The sequence below is a fragment of the Notolabrus celidotus genome, chromosome 1, assembly GCF_009762535.1.
Source record: "Notolabrus celidotus isolate fNotCel1 chromosome 1, fNotCel1.pri, whole genome shotgun sequence".
Taxonomy (NCBI): Eukaryota; Metazoa; Chordata; class Actinopteri; order Labriformes; family Labridae; genus Notolabrus; species Notolabrus celidotus.
Genome location: NC_048272.1, coordinates 28,035,658 through 28,056,393, shown reverse-complemented (window position 1 = coordinate 28,056,393; position 20,736 = coordinate 28,035,658). Strand labels below are relative to the sequence as shown.

Sequence of the window (20,736 nt, the reverse complement as noted above, 5' to 3'; positions counted from 1 at the left end):
GAGGAGTCCAAAGGCCCACCTCAATGCGACCTCTTTGCCCTTTATTAGGTCAACTGAAAGTTATGTTGAGTCAGCTTTTCCAATATGGCTACCTAAGTCAATAGGCTCAAAAACTCTGCTTCAAAGACCAATGTGTAACGTCACAGAGACTAAGTCCATGTTTTAGAAGTCTATGATTAACACTCGCTAGCCTGAATACGGGTGGATTGTAGAAGTGGCGTGAGAGTCACTCCCACTTGCTAATCTGGAGGGCTGAATCCTTTAAACATAATTATAATTGTAGTCTTCTCAAAAAAGCATGTTATAATAAACTAATTGCGATGTGACACTACAACTCCGACAAGCGCTACCTGCTATTTAGGGCTGGGCGATAAAACGATAATGATAATTATCTTGACATTATTTTTCTCAATATCAATATAACAAATGTACAATAAAATGTTGAAATATTTAAACCTGTTATTACATACCCCAACCACTGGAAAGGGAAGGGGTGCTAGTGTGTCTTAAATGTTAGTGCCCATTCAACATTAAACAGAAGAAGAGGTTACATGGAACAGCCAATCATGTCGCAGGCTTAAAGACATTTGGAGCGGAATGTAAACACAGTGACACGGTTGAAAACGCAAAACATAGTAGCTCAAAGCAGAGTGAAAACATGCTCGACAAGAAAGACCACTAAACTTCATTAGGTAAGATATTTTACTAGACTACTAAATCCCAGATACAGGCTAACAAACCGTCTGGTTTCTTCAACTTTCACTCAGGAGAAAAAAAATCTGCCTTTAAAATGATATGAAAGAATGATTTGATATTTATTGTGAAAACTATTGACTGATATGAAAAATATTATCGTGATAACATCTTTTTCAATATCGCCCAGCACTACTGCTATTGACCAACAACTTTGTATAACTATATTACTATAGTCTGGCTTCGCGTTTCAGTCCCTCCCACCAGAGATGCATGGAGAGATGCAAGGAAATGATCACCATTGGATCAGCTGTCAGTCAGCTTTAACAGCTGTTTGTGTCTGAACACATGTACACTGTATTCATTAAAATAAAATACATACAAGTAACTGTGTTTGTCTCTGTATGCTACTGTTTAAAAAACACCTGCACATGAAAACAACCTGCATTCTGTGTACTCTGTGTTCTGCTTCGAGCCATACATAACATTTTTATCAGCAACATGCGCCATTATTGAATAATTTATTATTTGTATTTATATCTATATTATATTTTATTAACACCGATAGCCTTGTGTCAAAATGTCACTGGGCGGTGGGAAACCTAAATGGAGAGAGATGGTGCCTCACAAGGACTAGCTAATCCTACTTTTAGAATACTTGTCCTAAGGCAATCACTTATGATGAGCTGATGTTTACAATGTTTGTTCAATCCCATAACTCAGTTTTTATTCTTTGCTGCATCATTGCCTTGTATTTTGATGCATTTTCTTCAATTACAGGTTGTTTTAAAAAGCACCTTTGTTACAAATAACAGACTGAAATTAAGTGGTGTTCAGTCTGTGTTTACAGAAACAAAAAGCTTATTGAGCACTTTGTGTTTTCTTTTTCAAACAAAACAACTGAAATGAACTTACATTCAGTTATTTCTTTTACTTGAAACCGTGTAAAATTATAAGCACTTTGTACTTATTAGCACTTAGCACTTATTGGTACATTGTTATGTTACAACATTATGTTTTGACTGTGCAATGATGTGTTGCATCAATAAATGTAAGGATTTTTGCATTTCATTAACAGACATTTTATTCACTGACACAAAAAGCACACACTATATGGTGGTAAAATAAGAGTAAAGGGTAAAAGACAGAATTCTAAAAAATTTTAATGGAAATAATGAAATTTGGAAAATAAAATAAAACGGAATTTAGAAATAAATAAAACGTATTTCATAGGGCCCTACCATCCCTCCTGTTTATGATATACTGTAGGTGCTATGTCTCATGTTAAATGTGAGCTCTGTCCTTGTTGTGCCAGACACTGGAGTAAAGGGACAATAAATGCAAGACCTATGTGTTAATAGAAAAATGTACTTCTATCGGGCCTTCATAAAACTTGAAGTAACCATAACAAAATATTATGAATTACAAATACACATTTATCCCTTCCAAAGTATGTTAAAATGTGAAGGTTTTTCCTTTCATAATTAAGCACTACCAACAACATTATATCACAAGATGTAATGGGTCTGAACAAAGACAATATAAAGCATATTCCATGTTTGCTTGCTGCACGCAAATTCGTGAATGATGTTCTCCATCTTTACCTCAACTCCACATAATAACCTGCAAGGCACCACCAGAGCTGAACCTTTCACACAATGATAAATAGACTAATAAGAGAGAAGCAATACAGACAGCACTTTAGATAGCTGTAGCTACATGACATACATCATCAATAAATCCATTCTCACACACCAGCATAGACAGATCTTACACAAAGACAGGCAGGGAGGGGAGGATGAGGTAAAGACAGAAAGAGAATTCAATACTATGTGGTTCAAGAGGCAAATGAATCCTGATAAATCTGCTGTGATGGGTCAGAGAGAGGTGTGAACCTGGCTCTCCCGACAGAGCTGCTCATGGTATCGGGCAATAAATAAAAGTGAATGGCCGGGACTATCAGCCCTGCACCGAGTGCTGCTAACAGAGTACCTGCCCCTACTCCGCCACGCTACACTGGCTGTCGCTTCTAGAGGGGATTTCCTCTGCCATCCTCGTTTCGTTTGAGCCCACAGCACAAAGGAAGACGATGTGCAAGAGGGATGCTGTGTGTGTGTGTGTGTGTGTGTGTGTGTGTGTGTGTGTGTGTGTGTGTGTGTGTGTGTGTGTGTGTGTGTGTGTGTGTGTGTGTCAGCTGGATTATGTGAACAGGCAAAGTTTCAAGACCAGCGGGGTCCTGCTGGAGGCTCAGCGGGATCTGTAGACCTTGGTCAGACCGGCCGAGGGGCAGCTGTGGAGGCAGCAGTAAGACCATCTGTATGGCTTGAATGCCCCTCCCCTCCCTCCCTCCCTCCCTCCCTCCCTCCCTCCCTCCCTCCCTCCACCCACACACCCCTTCAGTTTTACAAGCTGGGTGGGGGTGAAACAGGAGAAACAATTCCATGAAACATTAACACAGGACTGAGACATGAGAGCTCTGGGGCTGAGATAGTGAAGACCTGCCTGTCAATACGTGAGGCCTCTGAATCAGAACGTGTGTCAGCGTGCTTCAGTGGATGAATCAGTGCTCAGAAGCCTGTTGCCTCACAGGAACACAGCCTCCGCTAATAGAGCTATCCATGTGGTCAGCTTGCCTGTCACAATGACTGATTACTGACAACTCAATCTCCCACAGAAACACAGAGGTGGTTCCTCTGGCGCCTTCCCTTGCGAGTGCTAGCTGTGGAGGTCGGCGGTGTCCTTGGCAACAACAGAGGCCCTCCCCCTGAGCCATCCTCAGCTCAGCTGGTGGCGCCGCTGAGATCAAATGACCTTTTCACCATCATTTACATGAAGTCGTTCACTTCTCTCCACATAAAACAACACAACGTGGAATTCTTTACCAACCTGTGAAGCTTTTACTGAGCTACTAGGATGCTGGGGCCATCGTCATCGTTGATAAGCATTAAATGAGCTATAAAAAGGTAAAGACAAGTGTTTCTCTACCTCATATGCATCAACAGTGCACGTGCAACACCTACAAGTCAAGGCTCACACTTAGCTGAACACACAAACTCAGACATTCAGGGCAAATCTATCCGAGGGAGGGAAATTCCACTTTTTGGTGACCAGTGTTCTTTAACCATCGTCTCTGAATTGGAAGAGAGCCAGAGGAAGAGGAGATTCAAACCACACCAGCAGTCTGTATCTGCCATTTGCTCCTTCACAATAACCACCTCCAAAGCATTTCACTTTCTTGGTTTTCCCCTGGATCACTGAAGTCAGAGGAGTATGAAATGATTCATGCTGTGCACGGCCTACTGTGAGACACTGGAAACCAAGCATGCTGTTGCATGTTTATGAGTGCGTGTTTAAGTGTGTACTTGTTACTCGTATCCATGACAAAATGGGATTTGTCTCAGCGGAGAGCTGGAACATCCTCGCCTTTGCTAACCATCTCTCTCACGCACACATGAGCACAATGCGAACATAATGAGCTTCAGCAGAAACAGATTCTCTCACTTCAAGGAATAAAGGAGAGCCGTATGGAGACAGCTGGAAAGAAATGGAAACTCAGAGAAAATGAGAGAAATGAAGAAACTAATGGTTGATAGTAATCAAACTGTGAAGTAAGAGAAAAATACAAGAATGGGTTAAAAAAAATATGACCCTGAATGAGCAACAGCACTGAAGGACAGTCCAGAGCCTCCAGAGGTCCAGCTTGGCTTGTTTTCAACACTTAGGATCAACAAGCGCACCACCTGTGCTCTGCCTCCCCTCATTCCACCTGCTGAGATCCTTGCTGATGCTGATCAAGAAAATGGGGACAGACAGAGCCCACCATGCAGCAGGGGTGTGATCTAGTACATATATCCAGCAGAGAAAAGTCTCCCAAATATGCGGACCACATTGTCCCACCAGACAGCATTCGGTTACTAGTCCTGTTCTTTATTTGGTGGCAAAAACTCAAGTGTATTTATCCCCAAACAACAACCTGCAGAGAGGACTGACAGGGAGCAGACAGGTACACTGTTCAGGGAGAGACCAGAGACATTTAAGAAGTTAACCTAGAACATACAGTAGGTGTGTCTGCATCAGCCGTTTCTGCCCTGAAAGCTTGAAGCTGCTGTGCAGAGCGTTTGCTGTAACTGTAGGCCCGGTACAGCTTAAATTACAGATGCAGCTCAGTTACAAAAACACAGCAGCAGAACCCCTGGAGGGTCAAGCTGAGAGTCAGAGACACAATATGGTGCCAACATTAGTATGGTGACAACAAATTCATCAGAAACACTGTCTTTGTATCAGGTGAATGAAAAGTAAGAGAAAAAGGTGGCACAATGTGCTGATTAAAGCTTGGGTGTTTCCAGTGATGTAAAAATGTCAGAGTAAACGTCCATGGCTGGCACGGGTTATGTTTTGCCCTGCAGGTCTGGCAAAGTAAATACACAGTAATGCTGAGGTGAGAGAGAATACAAGGCAGACTGACTGTCAGCACTGTGCCTTAATTACTGTCTCCATCTCTCCAGTGAGCGCTATTCCCTGACATTCATCCCTTCTTTTCCTGTAAGAAATCCTCTTCGGCACAAGAGCAAGACTCACTTTTTAGACACCCTGTAATCCCTGTGATAAATTATGTTTATGTTGTAATCCATGCTGAAAGGCATTTTATTGTGTCATGTCTTGGTGCTGACTTATTGAAAATACTTTATGTGGTTTACAAACAGTACAGATGTAATACTAAGTGTAACATTGCTGCTTCTTTCGCTCTCCCTCAGACTGCTAAGGTTGAAAAAAGTACAGCAAACAGACAGCTTTGTAACAAAGAACTGTGATGCACCACATAAACCCACTCTGAAATGGTTTGAGGATTTGGAGGGGGCTGACAATAAGGACCAGCAGTAACAGAGCGGCTTAATAAACAACTCTTGACACTCCCAGTTAGTTAAGCAGTAGCTTTTCACTGTAATAATCAACCAGGTGAGGTAATAAATCTCACATGGCCAACTATCTGCTCCCTCTTTCATGTCCTCCTTTTAACCCACAGAAAGAAGTTCCAGTTAATGCTTTGTTATCCGTTGTCTTGTCCAATCTACACAATGATCTTGAGCAATGATGTTGTGACAACAAATGGCTGGTTGTTGCTTGTTGTGTAAGCTCTACTCATGCCTTCCTGACCACGTGACACGGTTAAGGGCATTGTGGGAGATAAAACACCTGAATTGAATCCCACATATCTGAAACTCATGCAAACTACAATGTTATCCAATCCGTGTGAGAATTAATCATGTAAGATGAAGATGTTGTGTTTGTGAAGGTTATTACAAAGGTTTTAAAGATCTTCCTTGCTGTGGTATTTTTAAGCTCCCTATCACTATATCACTACTATTACTTAAAAAGTTCATTTCATTGATAATTCACTATCCCTATTACTACTGTAGAACACAGAGTCCTTTTCAAATACACCCCAACATGTCAATAGTTATTTTGAGTAAGAGGAAACACCTGATGCCCACTCTCAGACACTTCCCACCTGTGTGACCTTCGCATGGCCACTGGTGACATTGTCATCCATCATGTGGTTTCTGGATGGTGTAACTCTTACTCAGCCGGTGTTATCATTGTGATTGATCTAATTTAAAATGATGGATCTGCCAGGTCTAGACTCAGAAAAATCTACCTCATCATGTAGGTATTTCTACAGTGAAATCAGGGACTACACACACTCTAGCGTTTGAGGTTTCCTGGTTTAACTCAGACAAATTAAATCCTGACGGTAGAAGTATTTCTTCTGCTCCAAAAAACCTTTAAGTTGTGTTTGACTGTGATCACAATGAGTTCTTCAGATAAACCTGCATCATGTAGACTTCAAATCTCCTCCTGCAGGGATTTGAGTTGTGAAACGTGTATGAACCACTTAGAAATGTCATTAAGCTACACGGCTAACACTTCTGTCGGTGTATTAGCTCCATAGTGTGTGTTGTAAAGCACCGAATTAGGCTTTTGATCATAAAAACTCAAGTTATAATGTACCAGCCACTTAATGTAAGAGAAAACAGATAACTCCTACTACCTCCTGCTCTGATAAATGTGATGTAAAGTGTGAAGTAGCCGTGATGTCGCATCATCACTGTGGAGAGGAGCAGCGGAGAAGTCCATTCACCGGAGCTGCAGTTTTTCTGACTGAGCCGATGTGCTTATTGAATTAGGAGCGAAAACAACCCCGCTAATTAAAACACATGTTATTCAACATTATCTCGTTTTATTTTTCGATTCTTCAGGGGACAACAGACAACACATGAGGATATATTTAGACCGCGGCGTGAACAGGTTGGGAAATCCAGCGAGCTATGACAATCTCCTGTGGCATGGGGAACATCTGCAAATGGTGAATGGTGAACACGAAAACACGGATGATAGACTTACCTCGTCGGTTGAATATGTATCCGGTGTCCGAGTTAATTCCTCTGAGGTTATATTGTTGAATATGAACGGTGATTGAATAAAGAAGTACACAGTATACACGTCTCTTGTCTGCCGCTTCCTCTGCCTCAACTAGTATTTCTGACTCTGGGCGGAACTACACGCTGCGTCGAAGACACCGCGAGCAGCCAATGAGAGGAGGAGGAACACTCCACAGATAGGACGAGGAGGCAGGAGGTCTCACTCTGCTCCCAAATAACATGCACGACACTCTGCTCATGGGGGAGAGGGATTCTCACTGTCTTTACAGTAAACCTTCGAGTGTATTTAAACTTCGCTTATAACAAAGTAAAATGTTTTGAGCAGAGGACCATTATCCCAGATCTGGTTGAGTGGCTCGGTAAAAAAAAGACGTAGACCACATGACTGAGAGCCAGTGGTGGACAGTAACACAGTACATTTACTTGAGTACTGTACTTCAGTACATTTTTTGAGTATCTGTATTTTACTTGAGTATTATTTTTTGGGGATACTTATTATTTTTACTCCACTACATTTAGAAGACAATTATTGTACTTCTACATTGTACACTACATTTCTATCAATGATCTAGTTACTCACTACTTTTGATTTGAAGTCAGCTCATGAATTTCCTTCTCTTTTCTGAACTCTGATCCCTAAGACAGTAAACTGTGTTTGTCTCAGTGGTTTAGTCATACCTGTATATTGTGTTCTCCACGGTTGAACATGGAGCAAACACAGAGCAAACTTCACTCAGATCAGGCAGTTCATTTAGAGATAGTAATGATGGCTATAATTCTCCACCTGAGCACCCATGTCCATATCTTCAGCCCGTGTTAGAGGTTTTTAAAATGAAGAATGATACGTATGGTTTGAAATGTTCTCCCTGTTTCCCACTCTGCCCAAATATACAAACATTCACTGTCTAACCTGAGAAAGCGTGTTGAGCTACGTAACATTTTTTTCATTCAAGATGAACATTTCAAACTAAGTTGTCTGTGCTTGGAGTAACTTAGTTTCTGTTTTTATTCCATGGTCTAATTTTTAGAGATTTCAAGTAATGTTTTCTAAATAAACATAATGTAACAGAATGCACTCCTATGTATTCTTGACTGCACTCGTGCTTTGTGAAATACAATGTTTTGAGATATTTTAAAAAGTACTTTGAATACTAAAGTATTTTTAAAAGCAAGTACTCCAGTCCTTTAACTCAAGTAATAATTTGACTGAACAACTTTCCCTTGTATTGGAGTAATATTTGACCTAATGAAGCTGTGTACTTTGTCCACCACTGCTAAGAGCACACACTCACTTTGAGTGAGAGGTGAGATATTTTAATTTACTGATTACTTTTTACAATAAAGGGATTGTGTTTGTTTTTCCTTGAATACAAATGGCTCGTGTTTGGTGAATTGCCCAGTGAGGCACTCTTGAAATCAAGAGGTACGTGTTGTTTTGACACTGTACAAGTGAATTAAAATTTCATTTGCCCCGTTCTGGCACATGATTTGGCTCAAATTTGGGGGATTAACCGATTAGGATTTTCCATCAAGTTTTTGTATTTCAATCTGATGATGTAACCTCACAAATCGGCTATCCAAAAAAAAAAGAAAAATAATAATAATCACTTCAAAGTATGCACGCAATCTCTGTTTTTGATGTTTTCTAAACCCAGAAAAGCTTCCCTTGACCACACAGGTCTTTACATTTTAGCTTAGTTCTCTTCATGAACAGCTCCATGGAAAGGAGGCTGGATGCCTCACTTGCTCATATTTCAGCAGGAAATCCTTCAGCAGTTTCTAGTTAGTCACTAAGTCACAAGTTCATGCCTTCAGCTTCCAGACTATCCCCTTTACTGTCTGAATATGTAAGAGATCAAATATTGCACAGGACATATGTTGCACTAAACTGTGGATACACAGGATTAAAGAGGAATTTAAAAAACACCAGCACAGCAGACACACAATGAAACAACAGCAAATGATGTCCATAGTGAATAGTAACAATGAGTTTATTCATGTACCAGCAAATGTTTGCATTGTTTTTACATTTCCCTGCTTCTAAGCCAGACACTTACAGTACAGAAGCATACAACATCTGAATTATAAGAATGTTTTCAATAAGAGGAGCACATTTTGATTAACATATTTACAACCAAAATACAGTAAATTAAAAAAAAGAACAGAAAAAATAAATTTATTAGTCTTAAGTATCATTTGTAACTTACAAAGTACAATAATCTAGGTGAAGGAAAACAAGTACACATTACACTCTTTAGAGAAAGGTCAAGTCTACAACAACAACAATGCAAAGAGTAAGTTTAAGTAAGTGATACAGTAGTGACGTATGAAGGTTAACTAATAAAACTGGTACACTGATGAGGACTTGCAGAAAAGAAGGAATACAGGTCAGACAAAACAGAAATCACACTTGACAAAGTCTGAAACTGAAGAGAAGACTCCTTTGATTCCAGACAGAAATAACTTCACAGTGTAGTATAAAAAAAACACTGAGTATGCCAAAAACAGAACAATGTATTTGAAGAGACTGTTGTTCAGTCACATTACATACAGGATGTCTTCAAGTAACTGTCTGTCCACACCGGAGTGAGAATTTTAATGCAGTATGGTATGACAAGAGACAAAAACAGAACTTTGGGACGCTTTAACGCAAAACAGCAACTCTATGAAAACTTCTTTCGAGAACTATTGCAAAGGGGCTGTGTAGTTTCAGGAACTTGGTTGCAATTTTGAGTACAAAGCTTCTGCATGTAAAGCACTGTGTACTAAGAGAGACAGGGCAACCTTTAGCAGTAGCTTCATACAAAAGGCATTCATAAGGTTAAAGTTGCATGGGAACCATAGAAGTGTAATCTGGTCCTAAGGATTTTCTCCTGCGATTAAGAGGTTACTTTTTGTGTTTTATCCTGATTTAAAATGCTGACCTTCCATTAGTCTCCATATAAATGTCATACATGAAACTTTCTGGCAGCAGCATTGGATTCACCCACACACAACCTTTAAAAAAAAGGAGAAACAGCAGCTGATGTCAGGCCAGAGGGAACATACTGAACGATCTGAGTTATATTTGCAGCCAGAATCCAGTGAGCTTCCCTTCCTCCGCTGCACTCATGATGCAGCTGCATGGGACTGAGGCTGCTGCTGCTGTTCTCTGGCGCCCTCATGTGGAGCTGTACAGAGAGATCTGCTGCACCTTCCCCAGCTGTGTCAACAGCCGTTTCATGCGGTGTTTAAGCTGAGGCAGACGGGCCAGGGGCTCAGGAGGTTCCAGCTCCCCTGTGTAGTCCAGCCAGCTCTCCAGCACTGAGGAGGAAGAGCAGGAGGAGAACCAGAGGTGAGGCTATGACAGTGTTTTTTGTTACCCTTTTCACTTTCTTCATAACCACACCCCACCTGGGAAAGTCCAGGTATCATGCATCCTCAATATTAAGATTATTCAGGAACGTTTAACAGAAATAACAACATACGAAACCTGATTAAAGCCTTTACTACGTCAATGTAAATGTAGGTATAATAACATTTCACTTTGCAACCATGTACTTACTGTCTTCAGGAGGAAAGGCAAGAGACCCATCAAAGTAAGACTCAGCTACGGCTAACATCCTCCGTAGCTTTAATAGTAACCCTTCATTCAAATATCACCCATACTCACAAGCCAGAGCTGTGTGACCTCATCTAGTTAAACATTGTTGGACAGAAACTTCATATAGTCCTAAAGTGACAGAGTTGACTGCTAACACGAGTTTGCTCTTTTAGATGTATGAATGATTTAGGCAGGCATCATTACCTCTTTAAAAAACCTTTGGATCATTTGGGGTAAAAAAAAAAACCTTCCAAGTTAGTTTATTAAGCAAATGCCACTACAGGTCTTACCATCCAGCTCCCTCTCAATGAAGTCCATCCTGTGTGAGACCTCATCCTGGACTGCATCTATGTGATCCAGCAGGTTGATCTGCCTTTGATTATGCTGCTTGCTATTGTCTGCAGCCTCTCCGGGATCTCTTCCACTATCTTCCCTTGTGTCAGCCTGGGACCAAGAGCCACTCATCAAAGCCTGGAGACATTTAGGTTCAAATGATCAGACAACATTTTCATTTGAAACAGTGTTAGACCTCAATCTACAAAAGCTTCTTAAGAAATGAATGCACATTATTCCTTCTCATAAGAGATAAACAACCAAAATAGTTACACCGTGACCAATGTTCAAACATAACTAGGCTAAAACTTCAACTCATCTGAGCACCTCAGATTTAATGTTGTTTTAGCAATTTACATACCACTGAGATTGTTCCTGCTGACAAGGCATCAGGTTTCGGATGCAGAAAATATAATCGTGGTTGCAACTTTTGCTCAAATAATATAAGTTTGAGTTAATGATATACTATGCAGTGAAACATCAGAGCTCAATGATGAAAATATGGCAATGTTGTGATAAAGGTTTACATTTATAGTTATCAAACAAATGTCTTTCAGTGTTTGAGTTTCAATCCCCAAAATAATTAGGTCACATGTCCACCCTCAATTTCTGGTGTACTAATACCAGTAATGCAGACTTTGTCATGTTCCTTCACAGATACTCCAAAAATTAAACAAACAAGTGACTTGTTGTAGTTGCATGCAGGGGAATCAAGTATTAAATGTAACCACAGTTTACCCGTTCAACAAATAAAAGAAACGTGGAACACAGGGATCTGATGTTTACAATGTGTGCTCCATCTTAAGAAAACTCAAGTCAAGTGCTTCAGGGGTTTAGTGTAAGTTGATGCAAATGCAAAGGTCATAAAATCTGTGTCTGCACCACAAAGAAACACAACTACCTATTTCAACCACTAAGTGCAGTCTGATGAGTGTGTGAAGGCCAAGATGGATAACGTCACTACTCCCCACATCCAGTATCAAGTCATTTCCATAACAGCAGTTCACAATCCACCCGACTCCCTGAGTCAGACTTCAATTACCGCTGCAATTACACTGTTGGCCAAAGATGTGTGTCCCATAAACTGTGAGTAATGAGGGCTCCAGGAAATTTGTGAACACATTGAACAGAAGATATGCCATCCTGTCACAAAATTATTTCTCCAACTTGGCACGACCTGCACTGTGTGCAAAATGAGAAAAAGATATGAATATCACAGCTGTGGAGTGCTTTGAAACTACTACTGATCCATGGTCGAACAGAACAACTGAGTCGTATTTAATCCAGGCAATTCCACTGGACGAGACGCAGGTAGAGAACCATATTTTTGGTCTTAGTTTGAGCCAAAGATTTTATTTTTTATAGATTATTAGCCAGGTTCTGTTATCTAATTGAGGTCAAAAGTTTATGGTACAATTTTATTTACATTTTGCCGATAGATGCACCGAGTTCAGGTATAGAACATACTTTGAAGTCATAGCTTGATGTCAGAGTGTGCACCTGAGCAGGAATGCTCTGTCACATATTTGCACTGAAAGCATTTCCCTTTTCATTCAAACATGAAAGTACAATGTAAAAACAAACAAAAACATCCCAGTCTTTTGTGGAATGAAGCCTCACCTTGTTACACGTCCCGGCTGATTTGGGCTTGTCTGTCTCCAGCAGGCTTCCATAGCGCTGCTCCCGCTCCAAAAGTTCCTCTGTACTTCTCATGCTATCCTCAAGCTCTGAGCCCTGTCTGGTCTCCACCACCAGCCTCTGCTCCACAGCAGGGTAATATGCTCGTGGTTTCTGGTAGCAATGTTCACTGGTAATGTACGAGTCCTGGAAGGATGGGAAGGGGGAAGAAGAGCAGGATGACGAGGAGGAAGCCGCTGTAGCAGCCTTGCTAAGCTTCTCCAGAGCATTAGACATCAGAATTTCGCCTCGGCTCATGTCCTCGTCAGGAGTCACGGGAGACGGAACTGCGTCACTGCCACGACATGAGTCAGAGCTGATCCGGGACCTCTCCAAGTGCTTCCATGGCTGCCTCCACAGCTGCAGGTCAGGGTGAGTATTGCTTCTGAAGAGCAAGCACAAAAATCTAATTAAAACTCAGCTGTCTTGATTTATATGAACAATTAAAACAATTGTTCCATCATGATCCACATTTCAGTACAGTACATCAGTCTGCAGTCACTTCATGCAATCTCTTTGGACTCACTGTAGGACGCTCATCTTGAGCTGCAGCCCATTGAGGATCTCCACCACGTGGTGCACGTCTCCCAGCAACTGGTGGGTGGTGGTAATTTTCTTGCGTTTTGGTGGGAGTAGTTCTCATCCAGGAAGGACAGGCCGTACATGTGACCATTGCTCAACCACTCACGATCATACCAGTAACGCAGACTCTGCCTCTGACCTGGAATGATAACCAATTTGCAATAACATGTTACCAAACAAATAACCATTATAGATCATGGACTGTGTAAATAATGAACGTAGTATCCGTGATGTCACCCATCTGTTTCTGAAGCGCTGTTTTGAAGCCAATCGTCGGCGGGGGCCATATTGGACGTGCTGAACTCAACATAACTGCTGTCAAGCTAGTGTGAGGTAAAGAGGCGCGCTTTGAGCCTCCTACCCAACAGCTACAGTGTTCTTGTCAGTCAAGTCAGCTGTGCGTCTCATAATGGAAAACTTGTAATCTCAATATCTTCGGAATTGCAGTGTTATGAAAAATTCACCCCCCGTACAGTGCGTGTCGATTGAGAAATAAGCTGTCCAGACTACACTTGTCTTTTGTACTAGGCTGTAAACATGCTTATTTCTGCTGTAAAGATCGTCTTTTTTGAATGGATGTGTATGTGGTTTCCGTTACTTCCAGAGCTAGCCTCAAGCGGACACTCCAGATACTGCAGTTTTTATCACTTCCGCATTGGCTTCAATTCTGGGGCCGGAGGTTGCTGCTTGGTAGAGATATGTGTTTGTTGGCTGTGAGGTTTGCAAGATTATGGTCTACCACTTTTGGATTAAAGGACGGCAAGATCGTATTGGTTAAAAATTGGGGAGTCCACATGCAAAGGCAATGTGAACACAACACCAGACAGCACAGAAGAAAACACAGCTGTACAGCATGGTGCGCGCTATGTGCTTCACATGTTGAGTCAGGCAGGTCTAACCCACAACAAGACACAGTCCCAGTGCTGTTTTGTAGAGCTTTCTCCTTTAGCTACAAACAACTACTGCAGAATCACACCGTGTTCATTTTCTACAAACAGTGTGGACACAATTAAAGGCCAGTTTCATTTAGCTGTCGCCCTGCAAAGGCTAAATATGACCAGCAGTGTTTAGGCCACAGTACAATAGTTCCTGCTCATTCTGTTATTATCAAAAAGGCAATAAAACAGCATCATGATGTAATGCAATGTTAAATAGTTATTTAAGAAAGCTCTATTGTCCCACTATTCACTCGAGGCCAATTTTCAAACGAACAATAAGCAGAAAAACACGAGTTATTTGATGTCAACAAACTAAATGATGACTGTGAGTAAATTACAGATATGTGTTGGTGATTCATCCTCACCTGGTGGGTCTCTGCAGATATAGCAGGTGTATTTGTCTGGTACGTTGTCCTCTAGCAGGCCCATGCAGGTGCCATGTTGCCAACACAAACAGTCTTCACACTGTGGGAAGGAGGATTATTATAAATATAGGTTTTGTTGTGAGTGTAACATGAAAAAAAAGACCTACTACAGTCATTATAAAAAGAACCAGCTCACCTGAATCATGAAGTCATTTTCTTCCTCCACCTCACAGATACATCGAACAATCTCTTGGTCACTTGTGTCTACAGCCCCTGAGTCGATACTCAAGGGAGGCGTGGTGATGTCCAAATCAACCCCGAAGTCATCGTCACTCCACCCACAGCTGTCAGTGGACCAGTCGCTGATGCTATCATCATCTACAGGAACAGGGATAAATAGAACTCATGTTTTCTTTATGCTACATCTCGTCAGGATCTAGCTGTTCCTTGGGAGATTCAGACTAAGTAATTACTAAAACTTCTAGCTCTGTTAATACTCTTTGCTAAGTGTGTCAGACTATGTAAGTTCAAAGGAATGGTTTTGAGAATACAATGAAGCAAGCCATGGAAGCAGACAAAAGCTCTGGATTCAATCAACCAATGCTTAAACTACCTTTGTCTTTGTGACAGCACTCAGTTTAATTCTACATGTTCGATGTTGTACCACAAAGCAAGGCTAACAGAGAGATTACTGTTTTATGGTTATCAACTTAGTAAAGTCAACCAGAGTCTCCTGAGCTAACTTAAAAGGGGAAGAGTTACAAAACTGGGCTGGACAGCTGCTTATTTAACTAAGAGCAAGGCTATATCTGACTACATTAAGGTATTAAATAAAATAGTTGTAAGATATATACATAAGATAAGTAGTACAGTTTCCTATGAGATTTCCAAGCAGACTCCTACACAGTTTCTTATCATGAAAGTAGTAAATGTGCAGGGCTATCTGTATCCATCATTATATTTTGTACACTGCTCTGTTTATCTTATTGGCTCTGGAGCAGGTATGTAGATGTTGTCACTTCACCGTGTTCCAAATTATTATGCAAGTTGCATTTTTGGGAATATTTTGAAAACTATGTTAACAGTCTTTTTCAAAATTTGTTAGGAAATCAGATAGTGAATATATTTCTTCAACTGTGTGGTTAAAATTATGCTTTCCCCGGCTGTATTTTTAAATAATTGTAGAATCTGCAGAAATGAATGTGCCAAATCATTATGCAAGTTGGTGATAAGAGCATATAACTTGTGAAAATTAAAACCTAGGCACCATTTTAAACATTCTGTTGATTGAAAATAATAATATTTACTACAACTGTATTCAAACTTCAACAAAAACAACAGTTTTCTTTACATTTGTATACAAAATAAAACTGTTAATGTCTTTAAAATATTTCAAATTCAAAGTGTTTCTCAAATGTCAATATAACCTCCTTTCTTTCAGTGAGGGTCAGAGGTCACTGGTAAACTGATTTAGTGAGGTTTCTGATGACTTCTCTGCTGACACTGTGTGCTGCACATTGTATGGCTTTCCAAAGAGGCTCTTTTGAGCTGTATTTCTTGCCATTACTGTAAATTATCTCCTTATTATTGACCACAATTTCTCAGTCGGGTTGAGATCGGGCGAGCAGGCAGGCCAGTTCATGAGGCGATCCTCTTTAAAGCCCTGAGATGTCATCCTGTCCTGGGAATAATGTGAGGCATGTGACGGTGCATTGTGCTCATGCATGAACACTAGCATCTTTTTCACTTAGCTGAATGTCTTTTCCTCCATGGAGGAAAAGTCAAAAGAGGATCACCACATGAACTGGCCTGCCTGCTCACCCGATCTCAACCCGATTGACAACGTGTGGTCAATAATAAAGGAGATCATTTACAGTTATGGCAAGAAATACAGCTCAAAAGAGCATCTTCTGAAAGCCATACAAGGTATCTTTGTACACACAGTGTCAGCAGAGAAGTCATCAGAAACCTCACTAAATCGTTTACCTGTGACCTCTGACCCTCACTGAAAGAAAAGGAGGTTATATTGGACATTTGAGAAACACTTTAGATTTGAAATGTTTTAAAGACATTAACAGTTTTATTTTGTATACAAATGTAAAGAAAACTGTTGTTTTTGTTGAAGTTTGAATACAGTTATAGTAAATATTATAATTTTTAATCAATAGAACGTTAAAATGGTGCTTAGTTTTAATTTTTCACAAGTTATATGCTCTTATCACCAACTTGCATAATAATTTGGCAAGCTCATTTCTGCAGATTCTACATTTATTTAAAAATACAGCCAACTTACTTTGAAAAGCATCATTTTTACCACACAGTTGAAGAAATATATTCACTCCCTGACTTCTTGACAAATTTGAAAACGACTGTTGACATAGTTTTTAAAATATTCATAAAAATGCAACTTGCATAATAATTTGGAACACGGTATATTTTGTATCTCTGTACAAAGTAAAAAAGTGAGGTAACCCTGAAAACCCAGAGTAACACCTTAAGTACACCCACTAACCCAAAATCTTGCTTCATAGTACAGGTACCAGGTCTGATGTAGCTCAAACTAAACAAAAAGCATGACGGATTGAATCCAGAAAGAATAGAAATGAAGAGAAGAGTAAACCACATACAGTCACACACCTAAGCTGTCACACACAGGCACAAAAATACCCACCATCCACATGTATCTGCTCTGAGTAGCTGTATCCTGGCCTGCAGGGGTAGGCATCAGGCTTGTGATAGTGTGAGGGGGGGGATTTGATTGGCAAATTCAATTTGGACTGAAGACCCAATACTGAGATGTCAATATTCTCCTCACTACCTGTGTAGTCTGGTAATACAGGGAAGGGGGGGGAAGCAGATGTAGAACAAAATGTCAACTTTGAAAAATGCTAAACAAATGCCCATCAGGGGGTGAAAAAAATAAAACTGGCACAAACAAACTTGGACAAATAATAGACTCAAGAACAGGCAGGGAAATCAATTTGATCAATTCGTACTGGCCTGTATTTCAGGCCTTTTAGTGTTAACAAATATGGAAGGTTCAGCTATACATTTGCCCAAACCAAACATAATATACAGACATGTAAATGCAACCAGTACATTAGGTGATTTGTGTTTTGACTGCTAAAATAAAACCTGGCTTTTGATCTCCAGCGCCGTCTGACTCGTGCTATGTGAGAGAATATGCAGGCTATGATGTTCAAGAGATGAGCATTGCCTTTGATCGACATAACGCAGTGACAGATGTGACACTTCTCCCACACACAAAGGCTTAGCCACCACACCAAGAGGAGTGAATGGAGTATTTAATGCTTTGCAGGCTAGTCATTTTCACTATGTCACAGTAAGTGCACATGCAAAGCAGCAGATATGCAGGAGGGGGGAGCAGAAGACAGAGCCCCTTCTTACCAGACTTGGCTTTCTTTTCTTCTTCTTCTTCTTTAGTTTAATGCGGAGGAAGTCCTTCTGTTTTGGTTTCTCTTTCAGTTTGTCTTTTAATGACCCTGTGAATAGTTGAGGGACATGGGTTGCATTTAATGAGTGAATTAGGTAATCTCCATGCTTATCAAAAAAAACCCTCAGTACTGCCTGACACTCACCAATGTCAAAACCACTCCTGCCTGAGTCCTTGTCCTGCTGATGACATCCGTTCCTGTCCAGCTGGTTCTCCTTGCTCTTCTCCCTCAGCAGTGCCCTCTGCTGATGACCCTGAGTGTTGACGACAGGTGGGGCTGATGTGCGTCTGCCGGCAGTCTTCACCTCGCCACGGGGGGCTGTGCCAGCTCCAACAGAGTCTGGGAAAAATCAGAGATGAGTAAATATAAGTTAAAATTTCAGATACCGTGGCGAGGCTCAGGGTGTGACATGTACATTGCAGCAAGTACTTGATTTCTGGCATAAGTATGTGATTTAATTTCCTAACTGTATTGTTGCACAACGCGTATTTGGTTTGAGCTTTGCAGAAGTAGCAGCTGAATTTGATCCTTAAGTCCTGTTATGTCATTTGGGGGGGGGGAAGTGAAACTAAAGAGAAACTCACGCATAGAAGCAGAGATGGTCCGCCTTCTTCTGGGGCCCTCCATACCAGTGCCGCCGACCTGTTTGTCAGAGGCCCTGGTTTGTATGCTCCTGGTGGGGCTCCGCTCTCCCTCTAGAGGCTGCTCCTCGCCGTGATAGTATTTCATGTGGTAGTGCAGCAGCTTGGCCTTACGGAATGACTTAGGGCAGCCAGGAGCGCTGCACTTAAACGGGTTGTGGTCGAGGTTGATGGACAGGACGGGGGGAGGTTGGTTTTTGATCACTCTGTACACTGAAACAAGGAAGAACATATAGGACTCGTCAAAAGGAAGAACATCAAACAATGCAAGTGATGCCTGTAGTTGTTCAATTGAGCTTTCATATGCGCTCACGTGGTTCTCTGCTGAATCTGTTGGGGTTGTGGAAACCCTGTTTCCTCACCGCTATCAAAGACAGAAGAAAGACAGTTTCAGTCTTGAGGTAGTCAGATTCTATACACTGCTATATTTCTTCACAACGCTGCAGAGCAATTCGAGTCATTAACACTTACGTTTCACAGGCTGGGGAGGTGGCACATCTGCTGAAGCCTGTGAGCTTTCTGGTTGGACGTTTGGCTTCTGCTCCACTGTTCCATTAGATTCAGTGGTTGTCATAGTGACAGACACCTGCTCTGGCTGTGCTGGCAACTGAGTATGCAACTCTTTGTATGGCTTAGGCAAATCTGTATATGGCTTTGTTTCACTTCCTTCTGTTTCCATCTCCTCCTCCTCCTCCTTCACCTCTTCATTGAGGTGGCAGCTTTCCTTGTTTTGTTCAGAGTCTTCTTCAACCTTCACCCCGTTTGTGAGTCCTGTCTTCATCTGTAGATCCCTGGGCTTGTCCTCATCTACCTGCTGCGACATTTCTTCTTCTTGTTTGATAGTCGTTGCAGCCTCTACCTCACCATTTGTCTTCTCGTTCTTCTCATTTACTACCCTTTCTTCTCGCTCCTCGTCCTCACTGTTGCTCTCCTCCTCCTGGTCAGAGGTGCTGCGTCTGGCTCGCTTGTTCTTGGGTCCTCCGTTCTCCTGAGGCCTCCTGTCTCTGCGATTTGGAGCCCTCCTGACCATGTTCCTTTCAGATGACCGAGACTTTCCTCCACCAACACCACCTCTCTGTTTGTCGACAGGACAAGAGGGCATTAGGAGAGGAGAAGAAAATGGCGTCGTAAGACATGATTGATGAAGGATCAAGAATACATAGAGACAATGCAACAGAGTACACAAGACACAAGTCTGTTACCTCTTTAATAAAAGGCTTCACGTGTATCCCTTTTACTGTCTGGACAACTCCATCATAGAACTTGACAGTGTAGGATGCTGAGGGGAATGAGGGAGAGCTCTTTTATTGAAGTCAATATACAATATTTACACAACGGTAAAAGCATCAAGTGATAATGACAATTTGATCTGAAAATATGCCTGAGCAGGGAATTCAGAGAGAGGAAAGCTGGTTCTTGATTTTTTCTTTTGTTCTTGTTTTGAGAGATTCCCCATATTTACAGTTGTCTCTGTGCATCTGTCTACTTCTCTTTGCCCCGCCAGTGGCATGGAAAGCCATTTGGCTGTTATCAAATGTCATACATGATCCCAGTTTCCTTTCCAAAACACAACCTAGACTTTGATTCATATTCATTACAACGTGACTGAAATATACAACATAAAATCAACATATCAACTCTGTACCTGAACATTCTGAGATAGCTCAAGTCAAAGCTAGTACTTAAATGAAACACCTGAGTTTCTAAATACCCACCATCTTTATTGACAGAAATAACTTTAGCGGGGTAGAAACGGCAGTCAGACCAGCTGGCAAGCACCTTGTCATTCACATGAAAACCCTGGAGAAAGGACGGATACATTTGATCAGTTAAAGATACAATGTAAGCACATAATCAAAATCGCAAGAGAGGTTGATCTGTTAAACCCTGACAAAAGTGCAAGCACTGAGATTACATCTTATTCAGAAAGACATGAAGCAGTTCAAAGCAATAGATACTCATTTAGCTTCGGCAAATACAACCCCAGGTTTTGTATTTCAGCTTTTCTGACTGACTGATATGTAACATG

At 41.2% G+C, this 20,736-nt stretch overlaps 3 protein-coding genes across 3 annotated transcripts in view; all 3 read right to left on the bottom strand.

Annotated features, from left to right (window-relative positions):
* ndrg3a (ndrg family member 3a) overlaps window positions 1–7,258 on the bottom strand; it is a 36,758-nt gene extending 29,500 nt beyond the window's left edge. The window contains 1 exon segment of the mRNA XM_034686940.1: window positions 7,096–7,258. The gene's annotated coding sequence lies outside the window, so the exon portion shown is untranslated.
* Window positions 7,259–9,099: 1,841 nt separating this feature from the next.
* phf20a (PHD finger protein 20, a) lies at window positions 9,100–20,543 on the bottom strand. Its single transcript, XM_034680890.1, is given in 15 exon segments — window positions 9,100–10,436; window positions 11,007–11,187; window positions 12,670–13,111; window positions 13,253–13,346; window positions 13,349–13,447; window positions 14,612–14,711; window positions 14,808–14,989; window positions 17,283–17,438; window positions 18,010–18,114; window positions 18,211–18,405; window positions 18,651–18,920; window positions 19,021–19,071; window positions 19,179–19,782; window positions 19,910–19,986; window positions 20,423–20,543. Coding segments are annotated over 15 exon segments (2,805 nt in total). The 5' UTR covers window positions 20,529–20,543; the 3' UTR covers window positions 9,100–10,293.
* A 161-nt stretch (window positions 20,544–20,704) lies between these two features.
* Window positions 20,705–20,736, bottom strand: part of LOC117818108 (extracellular sulfatase Sulf-2-like) — a 78,720-nt gene continuing 78,688 nt past the window's right edge. Inside the window, exon 6 of the mRNA XM_034690983.1 lies at window positions 20,705–20,721. Within this exon, the coding sequence (XP_034546874.1) occupies window positions 20,705–20,721 (17 nt within the window). The remainder of the gene's footprint in view (window positions 20,722–20,736) is intronic.